At 39.2% G+C, this 14,876-nt stretch overlaps 1 protein-coding gene across 1 annotated transcript in view; it reads right to left on the bottom strand.

The window, feature by feature from the left end:
- LOC113407023 (contactin-associated protein-like 2) overlaps positions 1–14,876 on the bottom strand; it is a 1,116,670-nt gene that overhangs the window by 598,152 nt on the left and 503,642 nt on the right. Inside the window, exon 10 of the mRNA XM_029912069.1 lies at positions 7,815–7,986. Coding sequence (XP_029767929.1) covers positions 7,815–7,986 — 172 coding nt within the window. The remainder of the gene's footprint in view (positions 1–7,814; positions 7,987–14,876) is intronic.

Below are 14,876 nucleotides of genomic sequence, written 5' to 3'. Positions count from 1 at the left end.
ATTTTCAGATGTTTATAACAAAGCCATAAAAATCCAGGATATCTGAAGCTTGGCATATCGCTTCTCAGTCAGCCCTGAAATAGATTTATTTAAAGTATAAGCTATAAAATAATAGATTTGGTCATTTTTAAATTACAGAGAGTAGGCAGAGCAATAGCTTCACCTCCTCCCTCATCCCTCACCACATAAAACAAAAATAAAAAAATATTTTCTGTATTCCAGTGATTAATTTTTTTTGTCCGGTTTGTGGAAGAACCATAGACGATTAGGGCTAGAAGAGACCTCAGGAGATCATCTAGTCCAACCCCCTGCTCAGAGCAGGACCAACCCCAACTAAATCATCCCAGCCAGGGCTTTGTCAAGCTGAGCCTTAACAACCTCTAAGGATGGAGATTCCACCACATCTCTAGGTAATCCATTCCAGGGCTTCACCACCCTCCTAGTGGAATAGTTTTTACTAATATCCAACCTAGACCTCGCCCACTGCAACTTGAGACCATTACTCCTTGTTCTGTCATCTGCCACCACTGAGAACACTCTACTTCCATCCTCTTTGGAACCCCCCTTCAGGTAGTTGAAGGCTGCTATCAAATCCCCTCTCACTCTTCTCTTCTGCAGACTAAATAAGCCCAGTTCCCTCAGCCTCTCCCCATAAGTCATGTGCCCCAGCCCCCAATCATTTTTATTGCCCTCTGCTGGACTGTCTCCAATTTGTCCACATCCCTTCTGTAGTGGGGGGGGGGGTCCAAAACTGGACACAATACTCAAGATGTGGCCTCACCAGTGCTGAATAGAGGGGAATAATCACTTCCCTCGATCTGCTGGCAAAGCTCCTTCTAATACAGCCCAATATGCAGCTAGCCTTCTTGGCAACAAGGGCACACTGTTGACTTATATCTAGCTTCTCATCCACTGTAATCCCCAGGTCCTTTTCTGGGGAACTGCTGCTTAGCCAGTTGGTCCCCAGCCTGTAGCAGTGCATGGGATTCTTCCGTCCTAAGTGCAGGACTCTGCACTTGTCCTTGTTGAACCTCAGATTTATTTTGGCCCAATCCTCCAATTTGTCTAAGTCACTCTGGACCCTATCCCTACCCTCCAGCATATCTACCTCTCTCCACAGCTTAGTGTCATCCACGAACTTGCTTAGGGTGCAATCCATCCCATCATTCAGATCAGTAATGAAGATGTTGAACAAAACTGGCCTCAGGACAGACCCTTGGGCACTCCGCTTGATACCGGCTGCCAACTAGACATTGAGCTGTTGATCATTACCCGTTGAGCATGACGATCTAGCCAGCTTTCTATCCACCTTATAGTCCATTCATCCTATCCATACTACTTTAACTTGCTGGCAAGAATACAGTGGGAGACTGTATCAAAAGCTTTGCTAAAATCAAAATAGATCACATCCACCACTTTCCCCATACCTACAGAGCCAGTTATCTCATCATAGAAGGCAATCAGGTTGGTCAGGCATGACTTGCCCTTGGTGAATCCATGTTGACTGTTCCTGATCACCTCCCTCTCCTCCAAGTGCTTCAAAATGGATTCCTTGAGGACCTGCTCAATGATTTTTCCAGGGACTGAAGTGAAGTTGACCAGTCTGTAGTTCCCTGGATTCTCCTTCTTCCCTTTTTAAAAGATGGGCACTATATTTGCCTTTTTCCAATCATCTGGGACCTCTCCCGATCGGTATGAGTTTTCAAAGATAATGGCCAATGGCTCTGCAATCACATCAGCCAACTCCCTCAGCACCCTCGGATGCATTAGATACAGCCCCATGGACTTGTGCATGTCCAGCTTTTCTAAATAGTCCTTAACCTATTCTTTCACCACTGAGGGCTGCTCAATTCAACAGAAGCTGGAAAGCACAAACTGGTGAGGTATGTCAGTAACCTACATCATGTTTCGATTGGCCGTGTCTATTGCTTCAAAAAGAGTAGCAGAGTGTAAACACAGTTTTCTTTGTGTGCAGATGGATTTTGAAGTATTTTGTAGTAGTAGTAGTACTATTTGGGATAGATGGGTCTTTTAAAAATAGTTTGATATATAAGAAAGGCCATACTGGGTCAGACCGAAGGTCCATCTATCCCATTATCCTGTCTTCCGACAGTGGCCAATGCCAGGTGCCCCAGAGGGAATGAAGAGAACAGGCATCAAGTGACTCATTTCCTGTCACCCATTCCCAGCTTCTGGCAATCAGAGGCTAGGGACACCATCCCTGCCCATCCTGGCTAATAGCCATCGATGGACCTATCCTCCATGAATGTATCTAGTTCCTTTTTGAACCCTGTTATAGTCTTGGCCTTCACAACATCCTCTGGCAAGGAGTTCCACGGGTTTATTGTGCATTGTGCATTATTTTTTGTGAAAAAATACTTTCTTTTGTTTGTTTTAAACCTGCTGCCTATTAATTTCATTTGGTGACCCCTAGTTCGTGTGTTATGAGAAGGAGTAAATAACACTTCCTTATTTACTTTCTCCACACCAGTCATGATTTTATAGCCCTCTATCATATTCCCACTTAGTCATCTCTTTTCCAATCTGAAAAGTCACAGTCTTATTAATCTCTCCTCATATGGAAGCTGTTCCATACCCCTAATCATTTTAGTTGCCCTTTTCTGAACCTTTTCCAATTCCAATATATCTTTTTTGAGATGGGGCGACAACATCTGCACGCAGTATTCGAGATGTGGGCATACCATGAATTTATATAAAAGCAATATGATAATTTCTGTCTTATTATCTATCCCTTTCTTAATGATTCCCAACATTCTGTTCACTTTTTTGACTGCCGCTACACATTGAGTGGATGTTTTCAGAGAACTATCCACAATGACGCCAAGATCTCTTTCTTGAGTGGTAACAGATAATTTAGACCCGACCCCGTCATTTTATATGTTTAGTTGGGATTATGTTTTCCAATGTGCATTACTTTGCATTTATCAACATTAAATTTCATTTGCCTTTTTGTTGCCCAGTCACTAAGTTTTGTGAGATCCTTTTGTAGCTCTTTGCAGTCTGCTTGGGACTTCACTAGCTTGAGTAGTTTTGTATCATCTGCAAATTTTGCTACCTCACTGCTTACCCATTTTTCCAGATCCTTTATGAATATGTTCAATAGGACTGGGCCCAGTACTGACCCCTGGAGGATACCAATTTTTACTTCTCTTCATTCTGAAAACTGACCATTTATTCCTACCCCTGTTTCCTATCTTTTAAGCAGTTACCAATCCATGAGAGGACCTTCCTTCTTATCCCATGACAGCTTACTTTGCTTAAGAGGCTTTTATGAGGGAACTTGTCAAAGGCTTTCTGAAAATCTAAGTACACTATATCCACTGGATCCGCCTTGTCCACATTCTTGTAAACCCCCTCAAAGAATTATAGTAGATTGGTGAGGCATGATTTCCCTTTACAAACACCATGTTGACTTTTCCCCAACAAATTATGTTCATCTATGTGTGTGACAATTTTGTTCTTTACTATAATTTAAACCAGTTTTCCTGGTACTGAAGTCAGGTTTACTGGCCTGTAATTGCTGGGATCACCTCTGGAGCCCTTTTACAGAAGCTGATTTAAATGATGGGTTAGAAGCTACAGTCAGTAGTCCTGCAATTTCACATTTGAGTTCCTTCAGAACTCTTGGGTGCATACCATCTGGTCCTGGTGACTTATTACTGTTTAGTTTATCAATTTGTTCCAAAACGTCCTCTAATGATGCCTCAATCTAGGATAGTTCCTCAAATTTGTCACCTAAAAAGAATTGCTCAGGTTTGGGAATCTCCCTCACATCCTCAGCTGTGAAGATCTCTGCAAAGAATTCATTTAGTTTCTCCACAATGGCCTTATCATACTTGAGTGCTCCTTTACGTCTCGATTGTCCAGTGGCCCTAATGGTTGTTTAGCAGGCTTCCTGCTTCTTAATTTTTGAGACTTTGACTAGTTGTTCAAATTCTTTTTTGGCCTTCCTAATTATATTTATACACTTCATTTGCCAAAGTTTATGCTCCTTCCTATTTTCCTCACTAGAATTTTACTTCCACTTTTTAAAGGATGCCTTTTTGTCTCTCACAGCTTCTTTTACTTTGTTGCTTAGCCACGGTGGCACTTTTTTGGTTCTCTTACTATGTTTTTTAATTTGGGGTATACATTTAAGTTGAGCCTCTATTATGGTATCTTTAAAAAGTTTCCATGCAGCTTGCAGGGATTTTACTTTTGGCACTGTATCTTTTAATTTCTGTTTAACTAACTTCCTCATTTTTGTGTAGTCCCCCTTTCTGAAATGAAATGCTATAGTGTTGGGCTGCTGTGGTGTTTTCCCCGCCACAGGGATGTTACATTTTATTATATTATGTATGGTCACTATTACCAAGTGGTCAAGCTATAATCACTTCTTGGACCAGATCCTGTGCTCCAATTAGGACTAAATCAAGAATTGCCTCTCCTCTTGTGGGTTCCAGGGCTAGCTGCTCCAAAAAGCAGTCCTTTAAAGTGTCAAAAAACATTATCTCTACCTCCCATCCTGAGGTGACATGTACCCAGTCAATATGGGGATAGTTGAAACCCCCCATCATTATTGAGTTTTTTATTTTTATACCCCCTCTAGTCTCCCTGGGTATTTCACAGTCACTATCACCATCGTGGTCAAATGGTCAGTAATATATCCCTATACACATGAAGCCTTACATCATATTTTCCAAAAAATCATTTGACTCCCTTTCTCCCAATGTTTTTCTATTACTGAATTATTTTTCTTTCCTCCACTTTACAGTGTAAAGGCCTGATTCTGATTTCACAATCATTTCATCCCAGTGTAATTCCACTGATTTCAGAGGAGTTATTATTTATTTACACTGGTAAATGAAATCACTATCCATCTATAAACCAGTGTGTAGACGCACCAGCTTGGGACACAAAACAAAAATAATAACAAAAAAAACCCCGAAAGTCTAACCTACAGATCTCTTCACATCCTTTTCTTCAGGGGTTAGATTTATTTCCAAAAATCACACACTGAAAAAACAGAACAAATTAACTCAAACTATGAAGGGCTATATTCCAAAGCACAGATACATTTCAGATCTATTAAAAACATAATTAAAATGTTTTTCCATCTCTAGAACATACATATTTCTCATGTGCCAACAAGGAAAATGAGGCTGTTTGAAAGTCCAAAAAGCATATATCTTATTTCCTTTTCTTTTTCAGAATATCTGCTGTCACTTTGAAATTTTGTTAGAATACTACTGGAAAAGAAATGGACAAAGCATTTGTTTCCTGGAAGCTGTTAAAATTGTAAAAGCAAAATTATATAAACACCCTCAGTTTCACAGCAGACTAACAATTAGCAGGGTGGATTGATTTAAATCAAAGCAATTTAAGTTGCTGATTTTAATCATGATTTAAATCAGCAGGAAACTTTGATTTAAATAATTGATCTTATTAATGTTTTGATTCTGTACTTTAGTAATTTTCTTTAAAAAGGTTGGTTTTGATTGATTAGTAAACCATCGAATCATGTTGGTTTGCAACCAAATATAAGCTGAACACTAAATTTGGTGAGGGTTTTTTTGCTAAGCTGTAGGATATCTATAAATATTTATTTAAGCAATTCTATAGATAAGCTTACATTTATTAAAATTCTTAACTTTTACTTTATGTTACAAAATGGTGAATGATATTTACTAGATTTTTTTTTAAACCTATGATTTATGTGTTAAGGTCTGGATGGAGAGTCAAATTCAATTGAAAATGCATAAAACAGCATTCTATTTTGATCTTAAATGTGGTGGATACATAAAAACAGTTTATCCATGTTTTGCATTTAAAATTCACTGATTTATTAAACAAATGAAGCATTATCTGAAGTAAATTAATTGAGCTGATTATTTCTGGTTACCATATCCTTCAAGATTTTCTATCTAGAAGATCTCACCCTCTCACACCTTGTTTTTATTCATATTCACGGGAGGAGGAAAACAAGCTTTCCTGCTTCTTCAGCTCCCAATCGGTTTCTTAACTTTGAATGACCTAGTCATTGAACTGAACTAGTTGAATAGAATGAAATGAAGATATTCTCTCTGCACCTGCAGCAGAGACTACTGTTGTTAAAAGCTGGCTTAGCACTTCCACAGACTCTGGTTCGAGATGCTTAACCAGTGACTGCCACTACATCAGTGGTTTGGCTTTCTTTAAAACTTGGCAACATTTACTAATTATTTTTGTATTTTATTTAAATGCTTTTAATAGATTATAATATGTTTAGGGCTTAACATATATTGTCAATTTCAAATCATTTTAAAAGATAAACCTTTATTTAATTTAAATGAAAAAATCTGTTTTTAATTTTTTTCCTTTTGTAGAAAAGAGTATCGGTTTTTATCCACCCTGGCAACTGAGCTAAAAATACATGCAGAAAGTCACAGCCATTTCCATTAGGGGCCAAGATAGTTGGGTTATGTTAGACATTGCTCCCTTTCCTTATTTCACTAGGAAACAGGAAGACGGGAAATGTTTTTAAACAGATAGCAATAAAAATGAGCATACATAAGTGCTTGAAAGACCTGGGTTCAGAGTAAGCATCTGCCTTAATTATAAACTCACTTTGTTACTTTGTGCCAGAACCTGCGTTATTCTAGCAAAGCTTTTGTATTTATTACATGCACATGTGTGGGGATGTGCACCATTATCTTCCTCTGAGGAACTAAGTGCTCTCAGGAAAGCCTCATATTACAGCCAAGTTCCAAGAGACTGCTCATCCACAGCATACTGGATCTCAAGATTCAATTTATTCACCTTGGGGATGAAATTGCTTGTTTCTCTAAGGTGCCAGCACACTGATTTAGTCCCTTTAAATCATCTGTATTTTTGCTCTTGTGGCCTGACACTAACTGGTTCTTTTATTCTGTTTAGGAAACAGAAGTAAATCTTTATGGACTATTCATACTTACACTTTTCCAGTACAATGAACCGCAATGTATCCAATAGTTTGTTTACTCAAGAAGTAGAATTCCACAGGTACCCATTCTTTATTTTTCGTTTTCTAAAAAATGGTCCTATCTAAAACTCTATGCACTTGTACAAAGTATTTACCACATTACATTAAAATCTACTATGACCAATGACCACATCAAAACCCTGCTAAAAATTTTACAGTCCCCAACTCAAACCATCCCTCGGGAAAAGCTTGGAGAAATAGGTAAGGTGTGCAGTAGCCCAGAAGGTTAACACATTTTGACTCTGCTGGACTAACAGGGATCTTTATTTCTCTTTAAATTTAGTAAAATTTGGATTTATATTATAGTCACCCAATGGCAAGCCAGAAGAACAAAAACTATGTTATAAAAGAGATAACATCCATTCCTCAGACTTCCCTAAAAACTTCACAAATAACTCCACCCCACTACAATATGAAGTCCTACAAAATGGAGTCTCCTCACAGCTTCACAAATAACTCTGCTGCCAGCAGGATTCTGAGTGCAATCTTCTTGGGACATCTATATTTCTCATATATCCCACAGTACTTAGAATAGGATTTTAAAAGTTTGACTCAAAACCAAGATAACTTTCACAGATTTTTCTCTGAAACAGTTACGTGTTTGAATAAACCAGAATCAACTATAGGACATTACCTTTTCCAACTACCTCTCTAATAGTAATAACCTATCCAAACAGACAATAAGGGCCACACAGAGGCCCTATGAACCACATGGCTTTTAGGAAAAGGGAGCCCCCCACATATCATTGTGTGCTTTCAGAATCTGCAGTTTTAAACTCTGTTGGTTATTGTCAATAGTTACTCCCTTACTTACCTGTCAATAATGGCACACATATCAATGCTGACATTGGCAAAGCTTCCCAGTTTGCCTTGCTCCACTGCATGCAAATCCACCAGTTGATCATCCACGTGAATAAACTGCATGCATCCTTGGAATGAGAGCTGGAGCAGGGAATGATCCGAGTCATTTGTTTGTGTAAGGAACCCTGTGGAGCAGAGAAAGCAAGAGCATTGTTAACTTCAGTGGATGTTAGAACTCAAAGCTGCACTTTTCCTGTTACCAAAGACAGTGTCCTGGCCATGTGGGAAGAAAGACAAAATGCAAGGGATGTAGTTTAATTAAGTTGCAACTCTACTAGCTCATCTGGGAATCGTCCAGTAATAACGTGTACAGTGCAGGTCATGATTCCTTCCTTAATTGTTTCCATGTGGTGGAGGGCTGCCTTTAGCCTTAGACAGCTGGTCCCCAGCCTGTTGCTGGGATCAAGCACCCTCTCCTACTCTGAGGGTTAAAGGGCTGGGGAAAGAGGGTTTTATCTTCTCTGTACCTAACATAGGAACCCTAACCCTATTTCCCAGTTTCTTCAGGGGATGCCTTCTTCCTAAGTCCACTTCCAGCTCTGATTTCTTAGGGAACCTGACCCCCTATGGAACGAGTACCTGTACTAGACACCTGTCACCTGAAAAATTGTCAGATCTTGAACCACAGTACTACCTGACTGACCCAACCAGGTCCCTGAGCAGCTGTGAAACCCACCCCAATCTGGCAGTAAGGGAAATAAAGTTCTTCCTAATCCCAAAAAGGTGACTGGTGTAATGCCAACAGCAGCCCCAAACCTTATGCTAATCACAGAGGTGAGAATGCAGGTGTGAGAGGGGGTTCAAGCTGGAGGGGCAAGGTTTATATACCCTCCTCCAGGTGCATAGGGGCCAATAGCTTACCTGGGCCTTATTGGCCCACCCACCTACTCAGGTAATGCCTCACCTCTTCCTGACTATCTCCCTTCTCCAAACCCCCCAGGACAAGGACACTAAAAGGGCCACTCCCCCCCGCAACAATCCACACAAAGCCTTTGAGGTTGCAGTGGTTGCATTCTGAAAGTAGTTCCTTTTTTCAATCAAAGTGGAGCCTACTTGACAGCCTGTGATACAGCAAAAATATATTTGTACAGGGAAAATTATTCCTTTGGGTATAACAATAGGATGTGGAGGAAACAACTGCTCATGATTGCAGTTGTATTTTATTTCCGGGGGGGCGGGGGGGGAAGGCAATTATTACAGGGCAACTTCATATTTCCTAAACACACATTTTAACAGCCAGGATCAACCAAACAATACTTTATGAAGGCATTAGAAATTATTCAATACATTCTTAAAGAAATAAAGGCCCAGATCTTCAGCTGATGTAAATCAGTATTGTTCTTTTTACTTCAAAGGAGCTATGCTTATTTACACCAGCTAAGGATTTGGCCCCCTGTGGTTTCCTTCTCCTTTTCCCCCAATACTCCTTGATGATAGCCTCAGAAAGCCCAAGAACAGTCCAGATTAGTCCAATCAAGTTGCCATCCTCACCTCTCTGTTCCCCTCCTCCCCTCCCTACTCATGTAAAGAAATGAAACACTGGTAGAAAGTTTCAATTCTATGTTTTCCACTTTTTTACATACCAAATGGCCAATTTTAAACTTTTTCATTAAATCACAATAGCTGTGAAAATTACACAGTTCTAGTCACGTTCTCCTATCGATCAAAGAACATCGTATATATAATCCTTTGGAGGTAGGAGGGTGGTGCCTATCATGGACTGCATTCTTGTCAGATTTCCTTGTTCATAGTACAAGCTCATATCTGTTCCTCTCTAAAAAGTATTATGGGTATGCCATATCGGAGATATACAGTAATATGATGAAACCTTGAAAGATACCCAGAGATCAACACTTGAAATATTTGATCATTTTACCCCTTCACCTAGTTCTGTTCTTAAAGGAAAAAACAACAACCAACCTACCTTTTTACTCTGCAAAGGCACTATAGAATAATGATGATTGCTTTGTACTTATGTAGCCCTTTCTATCAGGGATCTCAAAGCACTATGGATAACTCATCGAGCCTCAAACATCCATATGTCATTACTATAATTAACCTTATTTTACAGATAACAGGAACACAAGACAGATAAAATAAGAAATTGTTCCAATGTTGCATAGCAAAACAGTGGCAGAGGTGGGAACAGAACCTTGAATGATTTATTTCTATACTCAAACTCCCATAGCTCAACCTCGTTTCTTCTCTTTAATATATCCGTGTAATTGGGGATGTGTTGTCCATTTTGTTCTTTATTTTGTTTATGGTCAAAATGAAGATAAAAATAGCTGTGCTGAATAAGAGAGAGAAGTGTTATGTACAAGCCTGGTCTGCTTCCAATGTACAGATACTGCTCCAACTGGAGCTAATGATAAAATTTCCAACACCTCAAATGATTGGACTAATTCCTATGATGCATCATAGAATCTAGAGATGGAAAAAAGTAAGTCATCCTGTCTATCCTTTGGCCATGCAAGCTTGATACTTGATGCTTTCTTCAGCTGGGTTTGAAATGGTGGTTGATGTTAAGGAAAACCTTTGGGCTGTTTCAGTCTAGTTCCCTATTTGTTAATACCATTAAACTATCAGGAAGATTGGTATCACTTCTCCTTAGCAAGGACCCAAAACCTGCCATGGCAGAACATGTGGCTGTTTAGAGTTGAGGTGCACTGGACGGCTGTGTGGGGAAGTTTGTGCACACAGCATCCAGTGCTAAAAGTGGAGGATCTATTTTTGACAGAAATGAAAGTATCACCACATCTGCCTATCCTGTAATCAATTTTGCCCCTCCATGACTTCTGCCCCCTCCAGCGTCCCCCCTTGCCCCAGCCTCACCTTTGGTCTTTCTTCAGCTCTAGTTGTTTTTCATCCCCCTTTCCAGGCTGGGTGTTGCAAAGCGGGAGAGAAGCAGTGGAGCTAATGCTCACAGGAGGGGAGAAGGAGGAAAAGTTGCCTTGAGCTGCTGGGCTCTTTCTGCTCCCTTATCTCTCCTCTCCTCATGTGAGAAGGGCTTCAGCTCCTAGGAGGGCAAGGGGGAGGGGCAGAACTCAGCAGCTCCCAATGGCTTCTCTGCCTTAAGAGGCAGGGGAGTGGGGAGGGGGAGCCAATCACAGAGACCTTTTCCCCAGGCAACACTAAAATGTGGCTCTTCAGCAATCCTGGTGGAGTTGTAGAATTTTCTGGGTCTTCAACCCCTTTCTCCAGGTGCACTTTATGCCCTGGCTACCTCTGGCTCAAGCCAGTTATATTACTCTTCTGCTTTGAATATTAAATTAACCCAAGGTTAATAACAAAAAAAGACAAACTCTGCCCTTAGCTGAATTCATGCAAGCCCAGTGAAGTCAGCGATGTTTTGTGGTACAAAGGAAAGAATTTAGCCAAAAGAAGAATGATCACACAATGAATATTCAAATACTAATAAAAACAGGTCAAATTCTGCAGCCCATAGTCAATCTTTATTCAGGCAATGCCCCATTGACATCATTAGGAGTTTCACCTCAGTAAAGACTGAGTGATGACTGCATGATTAGGCCCAGCAATCTACTACAGCAGATAATGTATCATTCCAGAATCATTTAGGGACGTTTTCAGGAAGGAAATGACTCATTTAAAAACATTCTCAAAGTCAACCCACTCACTGCTTGATTAAAAACAGAAAAAAATGCTAAATTATTAATAATGAAGCTGTTTTTATGTCTGACTAATTTAAACACTATTATTATTATGTCTAATACAGTTAAACTTCATTTTACTGTAACACTAAAGCACAAAAGGATTTCACTACAGGGATCTCCAAAATTCCCATTCTTTTCAGACTGCCCTCTGGTGGTTCTAGTGAAGCAGAAATTGTTTTCCACTCAGTAACTTCATCTGTACAGATAGTCAAGGCTGTCCAAAAATGCAGATTTACTATTCCATTGAGATTGCAAATCATTCAAATGAATATTTGCAATCAGCTTACTCAAGGTAAAACTCAATGGAGGCAGTTGTCTAAAGTCACTAGTTAGTAGATGCCCAACTAGAGTTGTACTGAATAGTGTTTTAAAAAGAAATTGTTAGCTTTTGCCCCCTGTTGGAGAAGGATAGGTGTTAGAAAGTTTGGAGTTTCCTAACAAAACCATTGCTGGAGTAGTCCAAAATAGTTTCAGAGCGCTAAAGCCTTATATCACAGCAGCTGAAAACATTTGCATCACAATAGAGTCAGTACAACTGACCACATAAAACAAGCTCTCTTTAGTCTTCCATGACAACATTCTACACTCGGGCTTGATCAATTTTGGATTCTAATTTTTGCCAAAGTCCCATAAATTTGAATAGATGACAATCATAACTGTCTCATTGATACTTTGGTGCTCTCCATGCTGCTTGCTCATCATGTAAAACCTTTAAAGCAGGGACTGTCTTTTTGTTATGTGTTTGTACAGTGCCTAGCATAAAAGGACATTGATCCTGATTGGGGCCTACAGGTGTTATTGCAATACAAATAAATAATAAGGATAATAATAATTCTTGAAGAAGGTAATTACATACACAAATCCTCACCCCCAAGGGCCTCTCAGTATTTTACCATGGGTCTGCTTCTCCAATAGCCATCTTTGTTGTGCAATTTCCACACCTTCCCTTTATGTATTGCACTTCCTCCTTGAACTTGCCCATAAGGCTTTGACCAACTTTTCATTCAAATACCACATCAAGATCCACTACTACCATGATGCCAACAAGAAACTTTCAGCTAGTAACAGCAAGGTAAAGGGAGAGTTGTGTATAGTTGACATTTAGATTATATTATACAAAAACATACAAAGGTTGTGGGAGAGGGTTAAAACAGTCATATCTATATCTATCTATATGTCTTGCACATAAGGCTTTGTTATATTTCTCTCCTCCATGCTTCATATAGCGTTTGTCTTCTTTGACTATGTGACTGCCCAGGAGATACAGGTGCCCAAGTTCCAGTAATTTTATTGGCACTTGGGCATTTAAATCTCTACAGCAACTTGAAAATCCCAGTTCTTTGGGACAGGGACTGTACTTTACTATATTCCTGGAAACCATTTAGTGCCTTGTGAGTGTTACTGCAACACAAACAATAAAAACAAAATGTTTTCACCTTCCAGACTTCCAGTATTAGAACATGATCTACTTACTGATCCTGTCCACATTGAAATAAAAACTAAATCAAGTTCTATAACCAGGACTGACAGCAGTGCTGTCACTGAGAAAGGCCAAGTAACAAGTGCACACATTGTTTGGACAATGCTTTATAGATTTTCTTTCCGACAAGAAGAATATATACATATTTAGACTGCATACAAAATGTAATTTGGATATCCTCTCTTTAAAAGAATGTTTAGCTATGCTCAGAAACAAACTGAAAATCTAATAGAGATACATATTCTATCGTTTTCAAGATCTTTCTGTATTTTATTTTGTTTTGCTTTTCCCCTCCCCCCCACCCCCACTACCACCACCACCACACTCACTCAGTATCTTATTGTTTTTAAATTAAGTTTCTAACCCTTCTGGAAAAAAAGAGATGGGCTCGTGCTGCAAAGGTCAGATATGGAACAAACCCGAATTTTCCCCATAGTTCAGGGGAGTCTGGGTCAAGAGTTTCATTCTGGCCTGTTAGAAATAGGAAGGAGCTGGAAATCTGGATCCAGGTCCTGATCTTGATTTAAATTTTCACAAAGTCTGGGGTTCAGTAAAGAGGGTTTCGTTCAGGTTCCTTGAGGTTAAATGTCACTTTTAGTTGATTGGAAGTTACCAACAGATGGAAAGCAATAGCTCTGCCAAGGTGTCAACAAAAGTTACTCCCCCCCCACATAACTGATATTCTAACTTCATAGCATAGCTGGAACCATTTAAATTAGGACATTTATAAGCCAGGCAGTCTAAGGAACATACATTCATATTCACGGTATAGTGAGGAATTAACAAATACTTACATTCAACATACAATTACAAATATTTTATGTTATTACTCAGAGCTGAGATGTGGCCCAAGAATGAAATAAAATATTTGAAATTATACTCTGAATATGTGAGTAGAACTCATTCTGCATTTTATGTAAAAAATTCGGTTACCCTTTGAAGTATAATGCAAGTGCTATTTTTTGTCAAAGAGACCCCCCCCCCCAAAGTTCTTGTGATGCTCCCTCCCCCCACTAGAGCTTTTGTCAACACTTTGCTATGGGGTGCTTATTTCTAGATTATTTGTTTTTAATTTGTAAATTAATGACAGGCTGATTTCATGTGCAGATGGCATTTGGTGTCTATTTTCCTGGAATACATTTTTTTTAAATTAAAAAAAAAAATGAAGTCTCTTCCTCAAAAATAGTAACTGTCAGATTCAAAGCTAGACAATGCAGGAGGTTAACTGGCATTCAGTATTCTTAGTTGCACTGATTGGCTCACCTGCCCACAGAAACCACTAATCAATAAAACAAAGCGACTGTTCTCATAGCTGCCAGTGATTAGTAGTAGTTTTTTTTGTTTTTGTTTTTAATTTCCATGGTGTCTGCAACTTGGTGTCTAACAAAATTTAAGCAAAGACAATGCAATTCTATCAAAAGGCCCAGTGAACTCCAGAATGGTGAGAGGGAAACAAAGTCTTAGATTATTTGTTTTTCAGGCAACACCATGTTAGTCAGAGGCTAAATGATAGTTAAGCTGTATCTGATATATGCAGGTATTATGCACAGTTAAAACGTTCCATTATATATTTTTTTGGCATCATTAAATATAATTTTTTTCAGTGTGGCTGTGCATGTACTCAGGAGAAAAAAAAAACAATTGGAGTTACACAAGTTAATAGAAGTAGAAAGGAAAATAGACTCTGATCTCTCTTAGACTGGTGCAAATCCAAAACAAATTCACCGAAATCCAATCCATTTACACCTGTGTAACTGAGAACAGAATCAGGTCTTCAGTGTGTGATGTGCGATCAAGACCAGAAACTTGGAAAACTATAAACTATCTGTTATAACAGCATTAAAGAAGCTCAATTAAAGGA

The sequence above is a fragment of the Terrapene carolina genome, unplaced genomic scaffold (assembly GCF_002925995.2).
Source record: "Terrapene carolina triunguis isolate 2854851 unplaced genomic scaffold, T_m_triunguis-2.0 Scaffold180, whole genome shotgun sequence".
In the NCBI taxonomy this organism is placed as follows: Eukaryota; Metazoa; Chordata; order Testudines; family Emydidae; genus Terrapene; species Terrapene triunguis.
Note: the sequence above shows the minus strand (reverse complement) of the source record. Positions and strands in the feature narration are given on the sequence as shown.